This window comes from Podarcis bocagei (assembly GCF_964188305.1).
Source record: "Podarcis bocagei genome assembly, chromosome: 9".
In the NCBI taxonomy this organism is placed as follows: domain Eukaryota; kingdom Metazoa; phylum Chordata; class Lepidosauria; order Squamata; family Lacertidae; genus Podarcis; species Podarcis bocagei.
The window spans coordinates 51783357-51803818 of NC_138134.1; the positions used below are offsets into that span (position 1 = coordinate 51783357).

Below are 20462 nucleotides of genomic sequence, written 5' to 3' on the forward strand. Positions count from 1 at the left end.
CTTCTGAGCATGTTGCTCTTCTCTTACTAAGGTTGCGTCAGAGGGAAATGGCTTATTATTATACGGAATAGAACTACAGATAATTGGAACATAGTGCAACATTTTGCAAACTGGTGTTGGGGATGTCATCAGTGTCTTGTTCAATGGACAACAACCCTGCATTTTATTGCACTTGGAGGATTACAGTCTCATATTGTGCTTTATTATTATTATTATTATTATTATTATTATTATTATTACTACTACTACTACTACTACTACTACTACTACTACTACTACTATTATCGTATTGAAAGAAGGTTTAATTCCATGTTACTTTATTGTTCTCTCCATTTTTTCCTTCTGTTTCATTTAAGGCTGCTGTTGTACCATCTGCGCAATCTCTCAAGCTCACCGACTTTTACTTCAGTGACTTTGAGCTGTCAGATATGGAAACCTCCCTGTGTACAATTCGGATGTTTACTGATCTTAACCTTGTGCAGAATTTCCAAATGAAACACGAGGTGAGAACCTTGTGGTGCATGGAGCATGGCCATTTATGGATCACACATTTTCTACATCATAACATTCTTCAACGTAAACATGCACGCAAAAGATTGGGTATATAAATTGAATAATAAATTTTAAAGCATCTGTTGGAAAACCAAATATCATCATGACTAAGGCGGCATTGGTCCAATTTTCGGTAGATTGCTCTTACATCCCCACATTTGGTGACAGCAGTTGAGTAGTTGCTCTTAATCATACCTTAAGTTCACCAGAATAGCTGCATACAACTGCTTGTACCTGTGTGCTACAGATTCCTTTCTGTTGATGAATTCCTATTCCTTTCTGTTGACGAATTCCTTTCTGTTGATGGGTGATGACACTATGACCAAATGCGAAATATGTTTATCTTTCCGAAGATTACACAGATAAATGCAGAGACTGAGCAGTACAGGTTATACCTGCAAAACATGGTTTTACAACCTGTTCCAAAACTCTAGGAATTTTAACTGCATTCAGTCTTGAACAAAGTGTTTATTATTTGTTTGGTTCTGTAATAGCTTGCCCTTCCTCCCAAGGGAGCCCAGGGCAGCAAACACATCTGTGATGATGAATACAATTAAAAATAAAATGAAAACATTTATAAAAACTATTGAAAGCCTCTAAGCACAGTAAAACTCTTAAAACAAATTTAAAAACAGATGGAACCTAACCATGTATCTCGAGAGGCCATCAGCAAGCTGCAATAGAGTGTCTTCAATACAATCTTCAAGTTATCAACCATGTAAAATGTCTTCCACAAGGGTTTAAAACAGATCGCTGCTTGCTGCACCGCTGCTGCTTAAGAATGGTTTTCATGGTAATTAGAACCATGTAAGGAATCAGAGACTTTCAGCACCTGGCTAGCCCAGTCTTGCCTGTCCTCACCACCATTTTCATCCTTGGGTAACAATGTATGTTTTTAAAGACTTTTGATTTTACTTTGCAACTCCCTTCAGAGAGCCCTGGAGTTCAAGTGATGAAATATGTTCCCAAGACAACAAAAATTGTATAATCCCCATCCCACCCCCACCCCGCTTCTCTTGTTCTTTTGGGTTAAAATATATCTGTTTCCAATTCAGTTCTATCAAGCCTGTAAGGAAGCCAGATGGGAAATGTGCTGGAGTGCTGATAAATGAAATTTTGTGCTCTTGTCAGTGAAAACAGTGGAATATGCTGTACCTTTAACTGAATTTTGTGTTTGTGTGGGGGGTTTTTTTAAGGTCCTTTGCAGATGGATTTTGAGCGTGAGGAAAAATTACCGGAAAAATGTTGCGTATCATAATTGGAGGCATGCTTTCAACACTGCCCAGTGCATGTTTGCTGCTTTGAAGTCAGGGAAAATCCAGGTATGCTTGGATTTATTTGCATGGAATATATATATATAAATATAAATTACAATAAGTATATATAATGCATATAAATCCTATTCCTTTCTACCAAAATTAGTGTGTCAGTCTTGGGCCCCATATGCATCCAAATAATCCACATTCAGGTTTTGCTTCCAGCAGGGCTCTTCTCATGTAAAGGAAATGGTGTGTTTGTGTGTGTGTGTAATTGTATTGTGTTGTTATGTTATTATTATTGGAGAGTTTCCAGAAGGTGTGGGAAATCAGGATACACATATAATGCATTGTCAAATCCAGTTTTTTTAGCGAATGTAGAAATATATTCTCCTGAATTTCATGTTACATTCAGAGCAAGCTTACGGACGTTGAGGTGCTTTCTCTGCTGATCGCGGCACTGAGCCATGACCTAGACCACAGAGGTGTGAACAACTCTTACATACAGAGGTGAGTAAAGGGGGATTTAAAAGACAGGAGATTGGGTTTTTAAGGGGTTGCTTATTTGAAACATTTTTTATCATGTTCTTCAGCCAAAAAAAAGTCTCCCAGAGCAGCTTACAAATGACACTGATAGTACAGTCCTTGCCCTCACATTCAATCTTACAGTCCTAAAGACATGACACCAAAGGAAAAGCAAGGAGGAGGGAGGAGGAAGAATGAAAAATTGGTCACTTCTTCTAGGTTCCAGAGTTTTTCCAGCTGGAATGTAGTTAGCAAGGCAGTGCAGTGGTTTCCCCGTAGTTTATGTACATAACTGCTGCATTTGGAACTTTCTCTCAAAAGATGTTGTGTGGTGGTAGGAATAATGTCCCATATTTAACTAACCTGGCCCACTAGCAGAAGCCAGTTGCAAAGGCTCCTGCTAGTGCAATGGTGGTGTCTTCACTCTTCCTGACACACACTTCCCCCAAATCCACTCTGGTAGGTCCGGAGAATCCTCAAAACAATGTGCAGGATAGGAGAGGGGGGACTGGTCTGCCTGGCAAGCAGACATGCTTGCACTGATGGAACAGTCAGAAGAGAGAAACATTGAATTCTTTCAAAAACTTCCATTCAAATTAGTTCCTAGAATGTAGGTGAAATTCAGCTCTTCGTCCTGTTTTCTCTTTCCCATTTCTATTCTTTTTTCACAAACATCCAGCAACCTACAGATCTGCAGTGGCTTGAACCAGTTGGCTATTTTTTACTTTATTTGTTTAAGAATGAATTCTTTCCTGGGGGTGGGGGGAGACCTCTGGAGATGCGTCATCCCCATTCCAAAAAACGTCCTGGGAAAATGTTGCTGACAATGAAGCCTGATGTTCGTGAACACCACAAAACAAGAGAGCATTACGTTTCCATAACATTCCCTTTTCAGACTAAAAATGGTTCTAGGGATTTTTTTTTAATCCCTCAGGCTAGTGAAGGATAGATTAAAATGGGGATTAATGTTGTTCTTTGTGTGTAGTTGGAAGCAGGGAGACTCAGGACACTTGACTTGAGATTATTTTCTTAGAAGTGAGTTGTGCTTTTCTTATAATAAAATAACCAGAAAGCTGTAAATCATGCTAAGCAAAAGTTATATGAAATGCACTCCCCCCCCAAGTTCTGTTTGTAGACATAGGAGCATGGGAAACTGCCTTATACCAAGCCCAATCATTGGTTCATCTCACTCAGTATTGTCCTCACTGATTGGTGGAAGCTGTCCAGGGTTTCAAATAGGGTGTCTTTTCCAGCCCTACCTCGATATGCAGGGGGACTGAAGCTGGAACCTCTGCATGCAAAACAGAGGCTTTACCACTAAACTACAAACCTTCCCAAAGGTCCAGACTCTAATGCAGTGGAGATTCATTCTGGTGCGTGGGGAGAATGATTTTTGCTAATGCTACCTTTACTCTTGGGGACATGGGTGGCGCTGTGGGTTAAACCACAGAGCGTAGGACTTGCCGATCAGAAGGTTGGTGGTTCGAATCCCCACGACGGGGTGAGCTCCCGTTGCTCGGTCCCAGCTCCTGCCAACCTATCAGTTCGAAAGCACATCAAAGTGCAAGTAGATAAATAGGTACCGCTTCAGCGGGAAGGTAAACAGAATTTCTGTGCACTGCTCTGGTTCGCCAGAATCGGCTTAGTCATGCTGGCCACATGACCTGGAAGCTGTAAGCCGGCTCCCTCGGCCAATAAGCGAGATGAGTGCTGCAACCCCAGAGTTGGCCACGACTGGACCTAATGGTCAGGGGTCCCTTTACCTTTACCCTATAGGCTCCAGTGCCACTTCCCACACAGTTCCCCACCACCACCCCAATCCTCTGGAGAAGATTTTTAAGGGCTGTGGAAACCCAGTCCACATGTTCACTTGAATGCATGTAGGCAAGAAATGGGAAGCAAGAGCACAATTCAGTACCCCCTCTCAGTATACCTGCACGTAGCTGCTCCACTCGAGGGAGATGGCTGTGACTCAGTGGCAGAGTACCTGATCTGCATGGACAGGGTTCCAGGTTCAATCCCCAGCGTCTCCAGGAAGGGATAGGAAAGACCACTACCTGAAACCACTGAAACCTGAAACCACAGGTATGCCAAGTCTGAGCTAGATGGACCAATGGTCTGATAGGTGGCTTCCTATGTTCAGGCCTTGCTGCATTGAATAAGATGGTCTGAAGGGAGGTTCTAAGCATGCTCATTCTAAGCATGCACACCTGAACAAAGCTACTGGGAAGGGAGAATCAGTGAAGACTGCCTTACCTGCTTCTCCCCAGATGCCCCTGCTGGATTGCAGCCATAAAGCTTCCCTTACCCTCTTCCCCCAGAAAATATATCTAGGAAACATATGAAGAATCGTGCTTATTGCATCAGGTCCATCAAACCCAACATTCTTTTTACAGGAAGGGACAAGCAGATGCCCCTAAGAAGCTCCCAATAAGGGTGTGGTTGACACATAGACATGTGTCGGCCATAGCATGTAAGGGAACAGCCTCTTAGATAAAAAGGGAACCTCTATGTGTTATCTTAGCTAATCCTTTTTTGGTAGGTATGTCCTCTGTGGGAATTACATTTCAGTGGCTGCCACCACCACATTCTGTGGCAGTGAATTCTGCATGTTGCCTATTGGACACAAGGCTCCCAGCAGAGGGACAGGGTCCTGGCAGTCTCAAATTTCTGAGGACAGACAAAATTTGTGGACCTCATGAGTGAGTAGGTTTTTGTATTCTTTCAAAAACCTGCAAACCTGTTTGACCACTGCAGACCAGTCATGGGGTGGGGAATAAATATATCTCTCCCATAGACCTGTCCAAAACCCTATTCTACCTTCAATAAAAAATACTATCTTTGCCCAGTCACTGTCGCATGTGCCAGTTAAATATGCTGTGTGCCCTTTGTTTACCCTTTTCAGAAGTGAACACCCCCTTGCCCAGCTGTATTGCCACTCAATCATGGAGCATCACCATTTTGATCAGTGCCTGATGATCCTGAATACCCCGGTAAATGATTTTCTTGTCATGTGTGCACTGGAGGGAAACCTTGCCCAATTCACTTTTATTTTTAGTTTTGGATGGGTTCCCAGCATTATGCATTCTTAAGTATTTTTTATTCCTTTTTGGGACAAGAACGAAAAGGCAGCCCTTCTAAGAGCCACCAAGCTTTTCTCGATAAGCTTATATAAGCACCATTGCTCATGTCAGTTTCAGTACCTATTGCCTTGGCATCAAAGCAAAAGGAGTATTTCATGCTCATTAATCTAGTTAATATTTCTGTGGAGCGAGCACTGCTGTTATAGCATCAAGTTCTGTTGGAAGGTGCACAGAGTAATTCCAAGAGGGATGCCCATCAGATATTGCTTCCTCCAGTGGTACATACCCACGGGATGTTACTTCCTCTAATGGTCTTCAAAAAGTATTGCAAAACCAAAAAAACTCTTGAAGTTTAAACTTAGCCTGTGCATCACCCAAACAAATAAGCAAACATCTTTTAACTGGCAGTGTAAATCCTGCTCTTCAAGGTGTTTTATGTATATTTTCTTAGGTATGTACTGTATATCCTAAATCTGAAACAAAAGAGCACTGCTAACTGCCTCATCCTGTGGTCTGCATTACACACTGTTCATTTATTTCATCATCATATTATCATTACTACTACTACTCCTTCTGCTACTACCCTGCCCAATAGGCCACTGAATGCCAACTAGTATCTAGCAACACTTTGCAGGCTGCCAAGGGATCAGATTGGCTGTTCTTTTTCATTTTAGGTGTGTGTTGTTTCTTGTAGATAAGAAACAAGTTTTTTTTGTTTTTTGTTTGCAAAGCCAAGAAAATAGATAGATTTCTCAATGAAGAACCATGTTTCCTTCTTAGAGTCTAATGGGGATCTCCTTCCATGTCAATTTCCCAGGGTAGGTTTGAAGGCACATGAGGCCTTCAAATACTGAAGCTGAGGTGGTCTGGCTCTGGTCAGCTGCCTGTATGGGACATCTTCTGGAAGCCACATGTATGCTACTTTGGGTTCCACGATGGGAAGAAAAGTGGGATATAAATCTTAGAAAAGCAATTAATTAATTAAAACCCTGGTGAGGTGGAGTTTTGGATGGGGGTTGCCTTTCCATGTGTTACCTTGCTCTCAAGAAAATATAGCAGTGTGTCAAATCTACAGAACAAAAGAGAACAGGGCCCAGTTCTCATTGGTGCAAGACTTTTTAATGCAGCTCTATGTGTTTCAGAGTAGAGCAACTTGGGGTTGGGGGGTTGGGGAGGTTTGCCAGTTCTTAAAATCTAGACAACAAAATTGTGGAGACTGACAAATTAGTCAAATGTTCTGTGTGTAATCACAAGCATTGGTTTGTTGTTGTTTCTTTTTGTGTGTGTGAAGGGCAACCAGATTCTCAGCGGCCTTTCTGTTGAGGAATACAAGGCTACCGTGAAAATGATCAAACAAGCTATTCTGGCCACAGATCTTGCACTGTACATTAAGTAAGTTGCTCTAGCATTATTGCAAACAGCTGCTGTTCTTGGAAAAGTCACAGTTCACCTGTGGAACATTTTCTTTCTCTCTTTCTTTCCTTTAGGTTATCCTTTTTAATGTAAAAGCATAGAATGTCTTTCTTTTAAGCTCGTTTATAAACAATAGTTATCTTATAATGCTTTCAGGAGAAGAGGAGAGTTTTTTGACCTTCTGAGAAAGAAACAGTTTAACCTGGAAGACCCTTATCAAAAGGAGCTATTTTTGTAAGTGAGCAAATATAGTATCCAGCTTCTGTATGATTTTGTTGTGTTAGCCTAGGCCAGCTATCACAGAACTTTAGTTTCATGGAATGCTTGGGTTGGGCTACAAGAGAACAGAAAGAACTTTCTTGATGAATGGTGGTGAGCAACAGGTTTCTAATGGTTATGTAAACCTTCCATGCAATTTCCAGACAGGGTAAAACAGCCTTGACAGAATACCATATTGTTCCTTTCCAATACAGACATTGTTCTGAAGCACTGAACTGTTAAAGTCAGTACTCCTAATGTTATTTATTCTGCATGAGAAAGGTCAGGCTAAAGTTGTAGTAGCTCTGCCTGCAATAATGGAGTCATCACCAGTGCCATGTAACCCTGCCTTGATGGGACTACATGTAAAAGGAGGAAACAATTCTGCATGTGACCAAATTATGTGACATCTTTGCCACTTGCTCAGCTCACCTGATTAGTGTACAGTGAGTTCTGTAAACTTTTCAGCTTGTTTTGCTGCTTGTTAATATGCAAGTGAATTGAAGAGCAGAGCCATTTATGGCCAAGCTGAATAAAAATTTGTCCAGTCTGCACCTGGCCACATGCAGAGGTTGTGTGAAATCCATAGATTTAGTTTCAAAACATTGATACAGTGGTACCTCGGGTTACAGACGCTTCAGGTTACAGACTCCACTAAGCCAGAAATAGTACCTCAGGTTAAGAACTTTGCTTCAGGATGAGAACAGAAATCGCACGGCGGTGGCATGGCAGCAGCCATTAGCTAAAGTGGTACCTCAGGTTAAGAACAGTTTCAGGTTAAGAACGAACCTCCAGAACGAATTAAGTTCTTAACCTGAGGTACCACTGTACTCCATAAAACTCCTTAAGGCCTTTGCATCCTCAGTGAGACAGGGATTTAAAACAGCCCATCGTCAGCAGCACTGGGGTTATTTAGGAACTGGAAAGTGATTGAAATATCCTGTTCTAGTGATAAAGCCAAAACAAAGATTGGATTTTGGGTTGGCATTCCTAATCTAGAATTACATCGGGGGGGGGGGGAGTATTTAATCATATATATTAATAGTTACCTCAGGTGTTGAATTATGAATGGTATGTAAAAAAAATCTTTAAAATCCCAAGAGGGAGACATCAGTATGTTTGTGGGAACCTCAAGGTTTGCAGAAGTAGAAAAATCTAATCCCCCACCAAACCAGCATAGGGCAATGGTGACTGGACAAGTTCAGTGGCCACAGAATGCTAAGTGTCTGTTGGCAAGGAGGAGGAATGGAATGGAGTATCTGATAAAAGGCTGGCTGGCTGGCTGGCTGGCTGGAACACTGAACAGGAACACTCCATATTACATTTTTAATAATAATAGTAATTCAAAGTCCTATTTGTTACTAGCTGATTTTAATTACTTGCAACAATGCTATGGTTCCTTTGCCATTTATTAAAAACAGATTGGCCTTTATTTTACATGATTTTGCATACCATACCCACTTTTATTCTGCTGCCAAGATGCAATGCTTTTTATAATGCATAAAATCTTGGCTTCATGGTTTCTACAGGGCAATGCTGATGACTGCGTGTGATTTGTCAGCAATAACAAAGCCGTGGCCTGTTCAGCAACGGGTAAGTAACTGCCAAAGGCCTGTCCAAATCTACAAAACGGCAGCCCACAGTCTCCTTGAGCATTTGTTCCCACCAAACTTCCTCCCGTTTTAACGCATTGCCTCTTGTATCAACTTAAAACAAAACAAAGATGAAATTTGTTATACCAAGGAATATCAGCAGCCTCTTGTTTCTTGCACAAATATTGATTGCCAGCGATTGAAAGCTTCAAAAGAAGGATTACTATGGGAAACCTGGCAAAGGAGTGATACCATACAGACATTGCAAAAGAGATTGCAAAAGAATCCTTGGAAAACTGGCATCCTTTGGGGGACGGGTATTGAATTCTGCATAAACCAGATGAGAATGTTAAGCAAGAGGTTCTAAATATTTCATTGATTTTATTTGTTTGTTTATGAGTAACAGAGCAATCTGAACCCCCTCACACCGAACTGAACTCCCTCTTGCCAGCTGCCACCAACAGAGTGCCAACGTCCCCCTTATGTGTTGGAGGCCCTCTGACAGTACCCCACTGGCAATACCCCTGCCTGCAAGGGACATTGAAAAGGGGGCTTGATCCCAAGCTAGGCTTACTGCCAGTGTGTGATGGCATCAGAGTTGACTCACCCATTAGGCAGGGTGAAGCAGTTGCCTCAGGTGATGGAAGTTCAAGAAGCGAGACCCCTCCCACCCCACTGCTGCCTCCTCAGCCAGAATGCCCCCTATCTCTGAGTTTCAGTGAGAAGGGCCTGTTCCATCAATGGTTGAAAGTGGTGGGGTAGACAAGAAGCAGCACATTCCCGTTTCATTTCAAGGTGGTGAAATGGGCTGAGCTGCCAATCACTCTTCTAGCGTGGAGCTGGTGTAGAGATCAGGTTAAATTATTCTTGCCTCCCCTTCCACGGTTGGCAAGTGGTGAGGGTTTTGATTGCACCCTTAGTTATTGTATAAATTGTTATTTGAACCTCTTTGGATATAAATGTATTTTTGATTTCTGGACACTGTTGATGTCTTTCTTGGCCATTTCTGACAGAATAATTGCATACTTATTGCATCTGCTTATATATTAGTTGTCAGGGAACTGCCATCAGTGCCAGGGGGAGAGAGCAAAATCCAGAGGGATTCCGGAGAGCGTCCCGGGATTGGGAGAGGCAGCCCATCTTCTGGGGAAGAGAATCAGCGTAGCACCAGTGGAGAAGAGGGGCAGATGGGGGAAGTGACGAGGCGGTCCCATGACTCCTTGCCGGGGACCAGCGGGGAGAGTAGAGGTCCTCCACTGCCTACGCCCTCCTTGCGCAGAAGGCTTTCGCGCAGAGAGAGTAGGAGAAGACTAGGCATCAAAGAGCTTCTTTTCTGGAAGAAGTTTAAGAAACGCCCACTCACGGATTCTGCCAGCGACTGAGACAGCCATGGGTGAGTGGCTGTCCGGACAGAAAAGGTTTACTCAGGCAATCCAGCCAGGTGTTTGCACCAGCTTACGCACGAGCAACCCCTAGAACCATTACAGCAGTATTATAAAATATTGTTGAAACACACTCTGAGATCTTTGTCTTTTAACTTGCAGATAGCTGAACTTGTAGCTACAGAATTCTTTGACCAAGGTGATAAGGAGAGAAAAGAACTCAATATAGAACCAACAGTAAGTAGAAGAACCATCTTTAAACAACATGGTGGTGGTTGTTTTTTTACCGAAAATTCATTTTAGATGGTGTTTTTACACATGAAGTATCAAAATTTACACCTCCTCTAGCACCTGAAAATCATATTCACTTAGGCCTGTATCCAATGAACTAATCTCATTAGTACAAGACTTCAGCCTGTGCAACCCACCCCCCACCAACATGCGAATTGGGGGAACCCTCAGTAAAACCTTTGGGGAACACACATGGGGAGTCGACATGTGGGGGGGGGGAGTCCTTGCACTAACAGGATGACTTTCTGGGATACAACCCCTGTATTGTCTACCAATTATAGCTGAGTAGTTAATATTTTTCGCAAAGAAGTAAGCATTTTCTGCTAATAGTATGGGAAGTAGCATTAATGGAGAAGCAAAGTATTTTGCAGCCATTTCCATCTACATACTTACAGTTGCCTCAGCCTTTTCTCTGTCTAGAGGTTGTTCATGTGACCTGGAAGTGGTCATTTCAAGCTCAGAGGCCTCACTTTCAGTGTTATTCTGAACTGTTGTATCCTCACCAGAAACTTAGGAGGCAGATTGTTGCAATTCCCATTTTACAGATAGAAGAATTGAAGCTGAGAGAAAGTAACTTTCCTAAGGCTACTTAGGAAAACTTGGACTGAGATGGGATTTGAACCCAGGACAACCTCTTTGAGGCCAGCACTGACTATAATGATGGCTTATTAGCATGCCTTGTGATGTATGTATGTATGGATGGATGGATGGATGTTTGTTTGTTTGTTGAATTTTTATATATCTATGCAGTGTACAAATTACAAAACATTGCTGAATTGAACCACATTTTGGCAAGTGGTCTTGCTTCATTCAAAGTGAACTTCGTTTGATTTTTCAGGATTTAATGAACCGTGAAAAGAAAAACAAAATCCCCAGCATGCAAGTTGGATTCATTGATGCCATCTGCTTGCAGCTCTATGAGGTACCATATATAGAGCGGCCTGTACAATGAGAGTGTTTGCATCTGTGTCATCTGCCAACGTTGTCTTCAAAACTGCGCTTTCTCTTCAAAAGCATTCTATGCAGATCTGGCTGTGGGAAGTGGGGTTGCACAATCAAGTTTCACATCCTTTAATGGGACTTCTTTGGCTTTCCTACAAAGAAAATACATCCGAGCAAGGACCCTTACACAATAAAATAATCAAGCAAGATCTCTGAAATATTGTAGTGGGATTTCTCTCTATTTACTGCTCATGGGTCTGTTCGTATGATTTTGCCTTAAGTGGGTGGGTATCTGGAATTTGACCTAAGAACCTCATGTTCTTTTATTTCAGGGATGATGAATCTTTGGTCCTCCAGGTGATATTGGGAGTACAACTCCCATCATGCATGACCATTGGCTATGCTGGCCGATGGGAGCTGGAGTCCAGCAACCCACTAGTGACACAGGTTCCCAGATCTATGGATATATCCTTGAAAGGTGCAGCTCCTGTGTAGGAATGATGTGGCACTAATGCAGGCCATGGGATAAGCCTGGCTTGCTTCCTGCAGACAGTTTGGGGCAGCTTGTGGCATGCAGAGAGGGGGAATCTGCCTTCCTCCAGATCCACTGCCATTTGCGGACTGCACCTCTCAGCCAGGAGCATGCTGGGAAGCTGCTTCTTGGATGTTTGCTGTGTGTTCACTTCCCAGTATATTCTGTGAAACTGCTAAACTCTAAGGAAGAGAAGTCCCCTTCCCCTTTCTTAGGTTTTGATGGGTCCAATTTGCTTTTCCATTTGCAGGCGATGACACACGTCTCAGAAGCCTGCTATCCTTTGCTGGAAGGCTGCAGAAAGAACAGGCAGAAATGGCAGGCATTAGCCGAACAGCAAGAAACAAACCTGATCAATGGAGAAAGCAATCAGCCCAAACGGAACTGAGATAGCACTTCGTTAGGAATGCTGGTTTACAAAGAAGCTATTTATATATAGTGATTTGGAGATACTTAAATGTTTTGCTAGACACTGTACGAAATAGGTGTATAATTTGCCACTGCTGTATTTTAAAAGAACAAGGAGACATATATTTTTGCACAGCATTCGGAAGCGTAACATAAACGTTTTTGTGTATGATGTATCATAGTTGTATATTTCCAATATTCCGTTTATTTGAGGGAGAATGAGGTCTGCACTTAGCAGGTCCAGTTTGCTCTGCTCAGCTTTATAAGACGGTACAGAAGAGGAGAGTTTCTAGGACTTCTGTTCTCAGTTGTACATAGTTGTTTAGTTTCAGTCAATGGCCAGTACTTTAAAACGATTACCATACTTAGCACCTTTTTCATCCTTTTGTCTTGTCTGTTTCTGTAAGTGTAAATAATGAGAGCGCAGTGTTGCCTTTGGGAGCCTGAGAAACATGGAGGAGCTTAGTGGTCAGTGTTCACTATGGGAGCTGCTGAATCCAATATCTCTTTATTCCAAAGAAAGTCAGGGATGAAGCACAGTATCTTGAGAGAATATATTGCTCCTGTGCCTTTTCCTGCTGTGAGAGTGCTTCACCTTAAATGAACTTGAGCTGTTAATTACCCAGCAGTCCCAGGCTGCTGGTAAAGATCTATAGATGGAACTGCCTGACATTTCTTAAAGCATCGTAGCTCAAAAGTGCAATTGTCTGAAGAAGACATCAAAGTCAAGATAAATGGGGAATGGAGACAGACAGAAGAGAGACTGTGTAGACATTGGGGCTACTTTCAATGAGATGGGATCATCCCATAGCAAACAAGCTTCAATGCCATCCTGCCTATTGAAATTGTGGAATGGGGAATGGCCTGAAGCTGGCAGCGATGTGAGTGAGTGAAGAAAACTAGGCCCAGTCCAGAACTTGAGAATTGCTCTGGATATTGTAAAACTGAATCAAATTAAAGAGATCAGAGCTGAGAAATAGCCAAGGCTACTTAAAAACAACTGCTCATAATTGCAAAGAGGTTTTTATGAGTAAATGTTGGAAAGAAGAATGCTTTTGGTTTTTCATAAGACCATTTGACTTGGAACAAGCATAACCGCAGAGTATTGAAGCAGAAAGCAGAAATGGAAACAGCTGAGAATACTTCAGGGAGCTTACAACGATAACTTTAAAGAAGTCAACGAGTATTAGTTCGACGTAGACAAAACAAATCTTAAAATACCATCTCACTGCCTGCAACCAATAATGTTACCATGTCAAAAATGAGATTTTTGTCTGGTAGTGTTTATTTGTGGATACAACTTTAGCCGTACCCAGATATTTGTAAATATGATTTTCACACGTGTAATACTTTTTTAGGACAAACTAGCAGCAAGCAAGCACACCTATCAAATACGTTGCATTGTTTTTTGCGCAGTTATCTGAAAAGTTGCACTTTTGGGACTGGGGTTTGTCAGGGAGGGTACAACTGCCATCATAGCTCTCAAAGTAGGAACAAGGCTTTCTGCCAAAGGATCCAGAACATTCCTCAACATCCCAAATGATTAGGAGCTGCTTTTACCTCTATTTTAGGAATAGCTGGGAGACTCACTAACCTGTGTGATGTTTGACTGCAATCTGAAAACGCAGACCCAAAACCACTTCCATCTGTCCCATGAAAGGGACTGTTGGCCTCACAATTGGGGCTTTCAAATGCAGTCAAAAGACGTCAAGAGATCTGACAATGGAAACAGGTTTCTCCATTGTTAGATTTTTGCCACTTCTTTTTTTATGAACTGGGAGATACTCTTCAGTTGTGTGGTATTCATGCTAATTTTGGGACATCGAGCATGTGTATATGCTCACACAGGTACAAAAATGTGCCACATACTGAAGCTGTAATGTTTGTTCATTAAAAGTATTATCTGGCCGACTTCATATATTTTCCATATCCAAGATCTAAAGGCCTGCTGCATGTTCAGAAGAATCATGTGTTCCAGTCCTTCTGTAATTGTGCCACTTTTCCATGGGATATATTATGTGGCCGACCGTATATAAAAAACCCCAACTCCCTGCATATAGACAACTGGCACATCAGGAGGGAGAGTAGGCCTGAAATGTTCTCCTTGACATGCTAGATTTTCCATGTGCAGGGTTTTTTTTTTTATGGGAGTGCATTCAAACATTCAGCCTCGAACACTCCAGGAAGGGCTGAATATTCTGCTTTGTCTCATGCTGTTTCTGTACATTTGGATTGTACGTAAGGCAGGTTCAACTACTCCACCAAAACAGTTGCCATTTAAGGCAATAACCTTAGGATCTGAAGTACCAGCAAAGCAGACTCAACATCCTTGTTCAACATTATCCCCAGAGGATCAATCAATTGCAATCTTTTGACCACTGTGTATAGCTTGTGCGTATAAGGAGATGAAGACCACATTCAGCCTCCTTTCCTCAAGACTAGATCATCCACACATCATCATGGAGATCAATCTGCTTTTCCAGAGCACAATAAGTACAGGACAGACACAAGCACAATACATTGTTCCAAAGTGGGCTGCATTTGTTGATTAGACATATTGAAAAATTCGCTTTGCCTGGTCATCCCAAGGTCAGGAGCAGAAATCACACAAGCAAATAAGTGGTATTCCCTGTCTCTGTTTTCTTAGTCTGCAAATGTCACATTTATAATTATATTATTTTCTGTGTTGTTTTTGACATTTATATACCATTGCAGTGTGTTGAAATTAATTACATAATTAATCATGTAGGTTTTGGCCCTGGCAGATGGCAAGATGAATAACTTAGGTTTTAGTGGAAGGCAGACTGAAGTGGAACGGAAACCCCACTGATTGTAATGAGCCCAGGATGGGATGGAAATTTCTGTTTCCTTCCATCACTTCTGTCGAAAGTGCCAGATTACTCAAGTCAAGCAAAACACACTTGGCAACTCAGGGTGAAGATGATAAGAAAAACATGAGCAACCTATATGGCAGAGATCTTACCAATGGCTGTAGCATCATAGAATTGTATATGTGTTGGTAAGCTGGTGGAAAGAAACCTATGTGGAGTATTGTGTTTTTTAAAAAGCATTACTCTAAAATAATTTGTAGTAATTTGGTATATAAACCAACAGTCATATGAACGCAACCACGCAAACAATAAAATATCACAATAGGCTCACCAATACAATATCCCTAATGATGCAAACAGCATCCATCAATATAAAGGCCTAATTTCCATGCATGTGGACTTTTAGTAGTTCACCTGAATCTTTTCTTACTGAGGATCACGTCTCACATAGAGAGGGGGGAAAGCTTGATAGAGCTGGATGACTGAATATCTAGCAGCAAATTGTAGTTTTATTGCTGGCAGGGATCTGAACCGAATTCACTTTTGCGCAGGGTAGAGTTAATAATTTCAGTTGGGCTGTGTGTATGCGGCCATGTGCAATAAAAACAAACAAACCTGAAATGTTAGTTTAAGTGTGGGTGGTCAAGACGTGCCTTTCTGCAAATTAGCAAGTTGGCTGAAGTCGGCGAGTGTGTTGCAGCATTTAGTGGATGCAACCTTTTATAGCTATGAGTTGGTTCAGCAAAAGACTTCCTTTCTGCTTTGTCTCGATAACCACTGAAAAAATGATATGCATGCTCACACATGCACAGACGATAAAAATAATAAGAAACCACATGCTTGACCTTTTTAATAACTGCCTGTTTGTACTGTTGATGATCAATATAATCTCATCAGCCCTCAGTGCCCAGGAGCACTTTGAAGTTAAGTAGGTCGCCCAGTGCTGCTGGCAGATCAGGGCAGAGAGAGGACGGCTGAATGGCAGTCCACATTTCCCCAGAGTGGAAGATTTTAATATTGCCTGATGGCTTTATTTGACATAGTAGTCAATGCTTTTATATTCAAGCTTAGTTACTCTTTGTTCCATATGTTACACATGTCCCTTCTGAACTATCATGTCAAATACAGTCCTCTAAAATGGGTCTGTCTCTCTCTCTCTCTGATAGATTTGCATGGAGAATTCCCTGTACAGTGGTACCTTGGAAGTCGAACGGAATCCGTTCTGGAAGTCCGTTTGACTTCCAAAACTTACGGAAACCAAGGCACAGCTGCAGGAAGCTTCTGCAGCCAATCGGAAGCCACAGAAGTCTTGTCAGATGTTCAGGTTCCAAAGAACGTTCAAAAACCGGAACAATCACTTCTGGTTTTCGATCGTTTGGGAGCCAAAACGTTCGACTCCCAAGACGCTTGAAAACCAAGGTACACCAGTACAGTGGTACCTCAGGATGCGAATGGGATCCGTTCCGGAGCCCCGTTCGCATACTGAAGCGAACACAACGCGCGACTGCACGTGCCGCGATTCACCGCTTCCGCACATGCGTGTGATGTCATTTTGCCTATCTGTGCATGCGCGGGCGGCGAAACCCGGAAGTAACGTGTTCCGTTACTTCCGGGTCACCACAGAGCACAACCCGAAAGCGCTCAACCTGAAGCAACTTCAACCTGAGGTATGACTGTACTAAATTGTTATGAAAATAATTTGCACTGTAATCCTATACATACCTACTCAGAAGTTAGCCTCGTTGAATTCTATATGACTTATTCTCAGGTAATAACAATACTTTTATTATTTGTGCCCTGCCCATCTGTCTAGGTGGCCCCAGCCACTCTGGGTGACTTCTAGCTGATAAAAAACATAATAAAGCTTCAGACATTAAAAACTACCCTATTCAGGGCTGCCTTCAGGTGTCCTAAAAATTGTATAGTTATTTATCTCCTTGACATCTGATAGGGCATTTCACAGGGCGTGTGCCACTACCGAGAAGGCCCTCTGCTTGGTTCCCTGTAACCTCACTTCTGGCAGTGAGGGAACAACCAGAAGGCCCTCAGAGCTGGACCTCAGTGTCCAGGCTACACAGTGGGGGTGGAGACATTTCTTCAGATATACAGGGCCAAGGCCATTTAAGTAAGTGTGTATTGGGTTGTATTCTTAACTGGGTAATCCTGGACACATGTTGGCACTTAGTTTATATAATCAGAGTGGTTAAAGAACTGTAAGTGGATATTTTCCTATCTACAACAGCTCTTCATGGAAATAAATTCCCACAATGCTGATATAAGCATTGCTTTTCATCTAGTTAACAATCTCAGTAATCCTAATGATCACTAACATGGATTAGGTACTACACCACTGTTTAAATATTGTTCTGAAGAGTGGTAAGAGGGCTTTGATCTCCCTGATCCTGTGCTCAACAACATTGTTCAGGCTTTGCAGGGTAACAATTCCCAATTAAGTTATTCTGTGAGTGTTCCTCACAGTTATGGAAAACAGTTTATATGTAACCACAGATGATGCAGAATGGAGATACTGACTTTAGAGGCCCATTGAAGCATGCCCATAGTATTTGCTCCTGTGTATAGCATTAGAGCTATAGGGGGACGCGGGTGGCGCTGTAGGTAAAACCTCAGCGCCTAGGGCTTGCCGATCGCATGGTTGGCGGTTTGAATCCCCACGGCGGGGTGAGCTCCCATCTTTTGGTCCCAGCTCCTGCCCACCTAGCAGTTCGAAAGCACCCCTAAGTGCAAGTAGATAAATAGGTACCGCTTTGTAGCAGGAAGGTAAACGGCGTTTCCATGTGCTGCGCTGGTGCTGGCTCGCTAGAGCAGCTTTGTCACGCTGGCCACGCTGGCACAACCCTAGAGTCGGACACGACTGGCCCGTATGGGCAGGGGTACCTTTACCTTTATAGCATTAGAGCACATGTATATGTTGTTATAAATGGATCTTAAATCTATTTCTGGTTCTGAAAAGCTGCCATTGATTCAGGGATAATTTGTCCCCAGGGCAAATGGTGAAGAAAGACTAAAGTAATTTAATTAGATGTTGGTCTCAAAATTCTATAGAATCTCGTCGCTCTATGTACCGTAGGCTTATTTTTTAAATGACTTGCAAAGAAAGCAGAAATCACTTGGAAATGCAATATGTTCATACCTAAGAAATGTGTTGATTTTTTAAGAACTGAACTCAAAGGCAAAATTGGCATTCTGTAAGTTTCTGTTGACAGGGAGGAACTGATTGCACATCTATTTGTGAGATGTAGATATGTATATGAAACTGTGGGTAGGGATGATCCCAAAGACAATACCCAATGTTCTGGGTATGTTCCAGACAGGGACTAGTGTTTCATTGTGAACGTAACCATTTGCTTATGGGTGTTTACTGCCAAAGAGTAGTACCGGTACTCCTCAAAATGATGGGCACTCAAGGGAAAGCCATCGTGCTTGAGTGCATAGTCCCTATGCACATAAACCTTTTTGATTTCTCAGGAGTTGAAAACACTTAATAACATACAACTTAAATTTGCAGTGATTTTTTGTAAAAAAAAAGTATTGAATATGTGGTGTTTGATTTGTGATGGTTCTTTTACAGATGCAAATGAGGATGGGGAGAAATTCATTCAGTTTGCATTTTAATTCATGTAATTTGTACTTCCCAAACCACATTCACACTTCTTCAAATTTGCTGAAACTTCTCTAGACCAAAAAAAAAAAAAAAAGCATTAAAATTGTGTTTTTAAGGAAAGCTGTGCTTAAAAATGCATATGTTGCCGGTAATAATCTGCAATAATGCATTATATCGGAGAAAATTGCTTGGAAAAATATGTACAAAGTGTATATATTAGGAGAAATGTGCATGAAAAAATGTCTAAATCTTCAGGTATAGAATTAAAAAAAGAATCATAAAATAGCAAACTGCTGCAAAAATCAAGTGAACTGAATTTAAGATTGGAAAAGTGAGGGAAACCAAAACTGACAGGTTCACCCATCGCAACATGAAAGTAATTATTTGATCTTGCAGTCATCTAATGGTGACCATGCATTTGTAGAAAGGGCCTTAAAATTAAAGTCATGACTTTGCTGCCATTTCCAAAGTGTATGCTTTAGGTTAGAGCTCCATGTTGAGGCTTTAAACATTGAAAGATGTCATCAGAATTATTTTGATACTAGACTTGATGCACACTGTTTGATACAGAATATGGTCATCAGAAAGTTGATGTGAAAACTTTCCTTAAAAGAGGTCTATTGCAGATGACTTGTATGAGTACCATGACTTAAAAATAACTGTTAGAAAGCAATTCAGCTGAATAGCTGGATCCAATTAACTGAATACAATGAGCTATTTTATTTGATGGTATAAGGTTTGTCGCATTTCTTGCTTGTACATAAGGTCTTACGATTCCCATTACAAACTCCGGACCAAATCCTTGACTGCAGTAAAATTCACCCAACTGTTTTGATATAGTCACTCTGCCCTTCCACTCCTCCAGTGGAATTGTAAACGAAGTTAGAATTTAACTTCTCTGTAGATACACAGGACACAGACCATGTAAGTGTTTCTTAAGAATGTAGTGAAAACACTGTACATAGTTTTGAAATATATTACTTTTATAGTTTAACTCTGTAGAAATTCCTAACACGTTGTCACTCGGTGTGTTGATAATCTTCTGCCTTTTTGAAACATTTGAACAAATATATATAGTTTCTGAGCACAGTATTTTTGTACTAGGCCAAGTCATGGATTATGTATTTGGTGTTTTCTTTTAAAGTCATATTTAACTCTGGAGGGGTCCTGGGTCCTTGGTTCTGTTATCTTAGAGTCACAAACACTCTTTATTTAAACCAGTTAAGAGACTTATCCCTTCCCCACCCCCACCCCCTAAAAATGTACTATACAGTCTGGGAGAGAAAATACACATTTAAGTAACTTACTCTCCAACTGCTACTCCAGTAACTTTTTGCTTTTTATTGTACCATTTTCCATGCTTTCTACAATAAATGCAAGAAGAGAACTGTTTCACTTGGATCATTTTAAACACTCGAAAAGCAACTTCCATTTATTGGCCATCTTCCATCTAACGGCATACAGTTGACCTAGAATGTGTCCTACTTATCGTCTGGTTTATCTTTGGGTATGTAACATCCTAGATAAGTAGAAGTTCAGACAACTAGTACAGAGGGTATTTCAAGTTCCTGGCAAGGAGAGAGTATCTTCATTTTTTTGGAAACTGGAGTACCAAGTTTTAAATGGCAGGTATTTGACTATATTGAAGGTTACACTGATTATTGCTGAATAGTGGGTAATCTTGGTACAGTACTTTGTTTCACAAAAGTCTTTTGTTAAGTGAGAAATGCTTGCAGGGTGTTTCTTAAAAGTTGGTGACCACGAGGGGGCACTAA

At 41.5% G+C, this 20462-nt stretch overlaps 1 protein-coding gene across 11 annotated transcripts in view; it reads left to right on the plus strand.

Annotated features, from left to right (window-relative positions):
- PDE5A (phosphodiesterase 5A) overlaps positions 1-20074 on the plus strand; it is a 91368-nt gene extending 71294 nt beyond the window's left edge. For 10 of the 11 annotated variants that reach the window (XM_081208084.1, XM_081208081.1, XM_081208079.1 and 7 more), the window contains exons 12-21: positions 357-503; positions 1749-1874; positions 2224-2318; positions 5239-5326; positions 6708-6808; positions 6986-7063; positions 8617-8680; positions 10224-10298; positions 11191-11274; positions 12077-20074. In XM_081208084.1, coding sequence (XP_081064210.1) covers positions 357-503; positions 1749-1874; positions 2224-2318; positions 5239-5326; positions 6708-6808; positions 6986-7063; positions 8617-8680; positions 10224-10298; positions 11191-11274; positions 12077-12214 — 996 coding nt within the window. In that variant the 3' untranslated portion in view covers positions 12215-20074. The remainder of the gene's footprint in view (positions 1-356; positions 504-1748; positions 1875-2223; positions 2319-5238; positions 5327-6707; positions 6809-6985; positions 7064-8616; positions 8681-10223; positions 10299-11190; positions 11275-12076) is intronic. The other variant, XR_014011579.1, reaches the window with a different exon arrangement.
- The last annotated feature ends 388 nt before the right edge of the window (positions 20075-20462 follow it).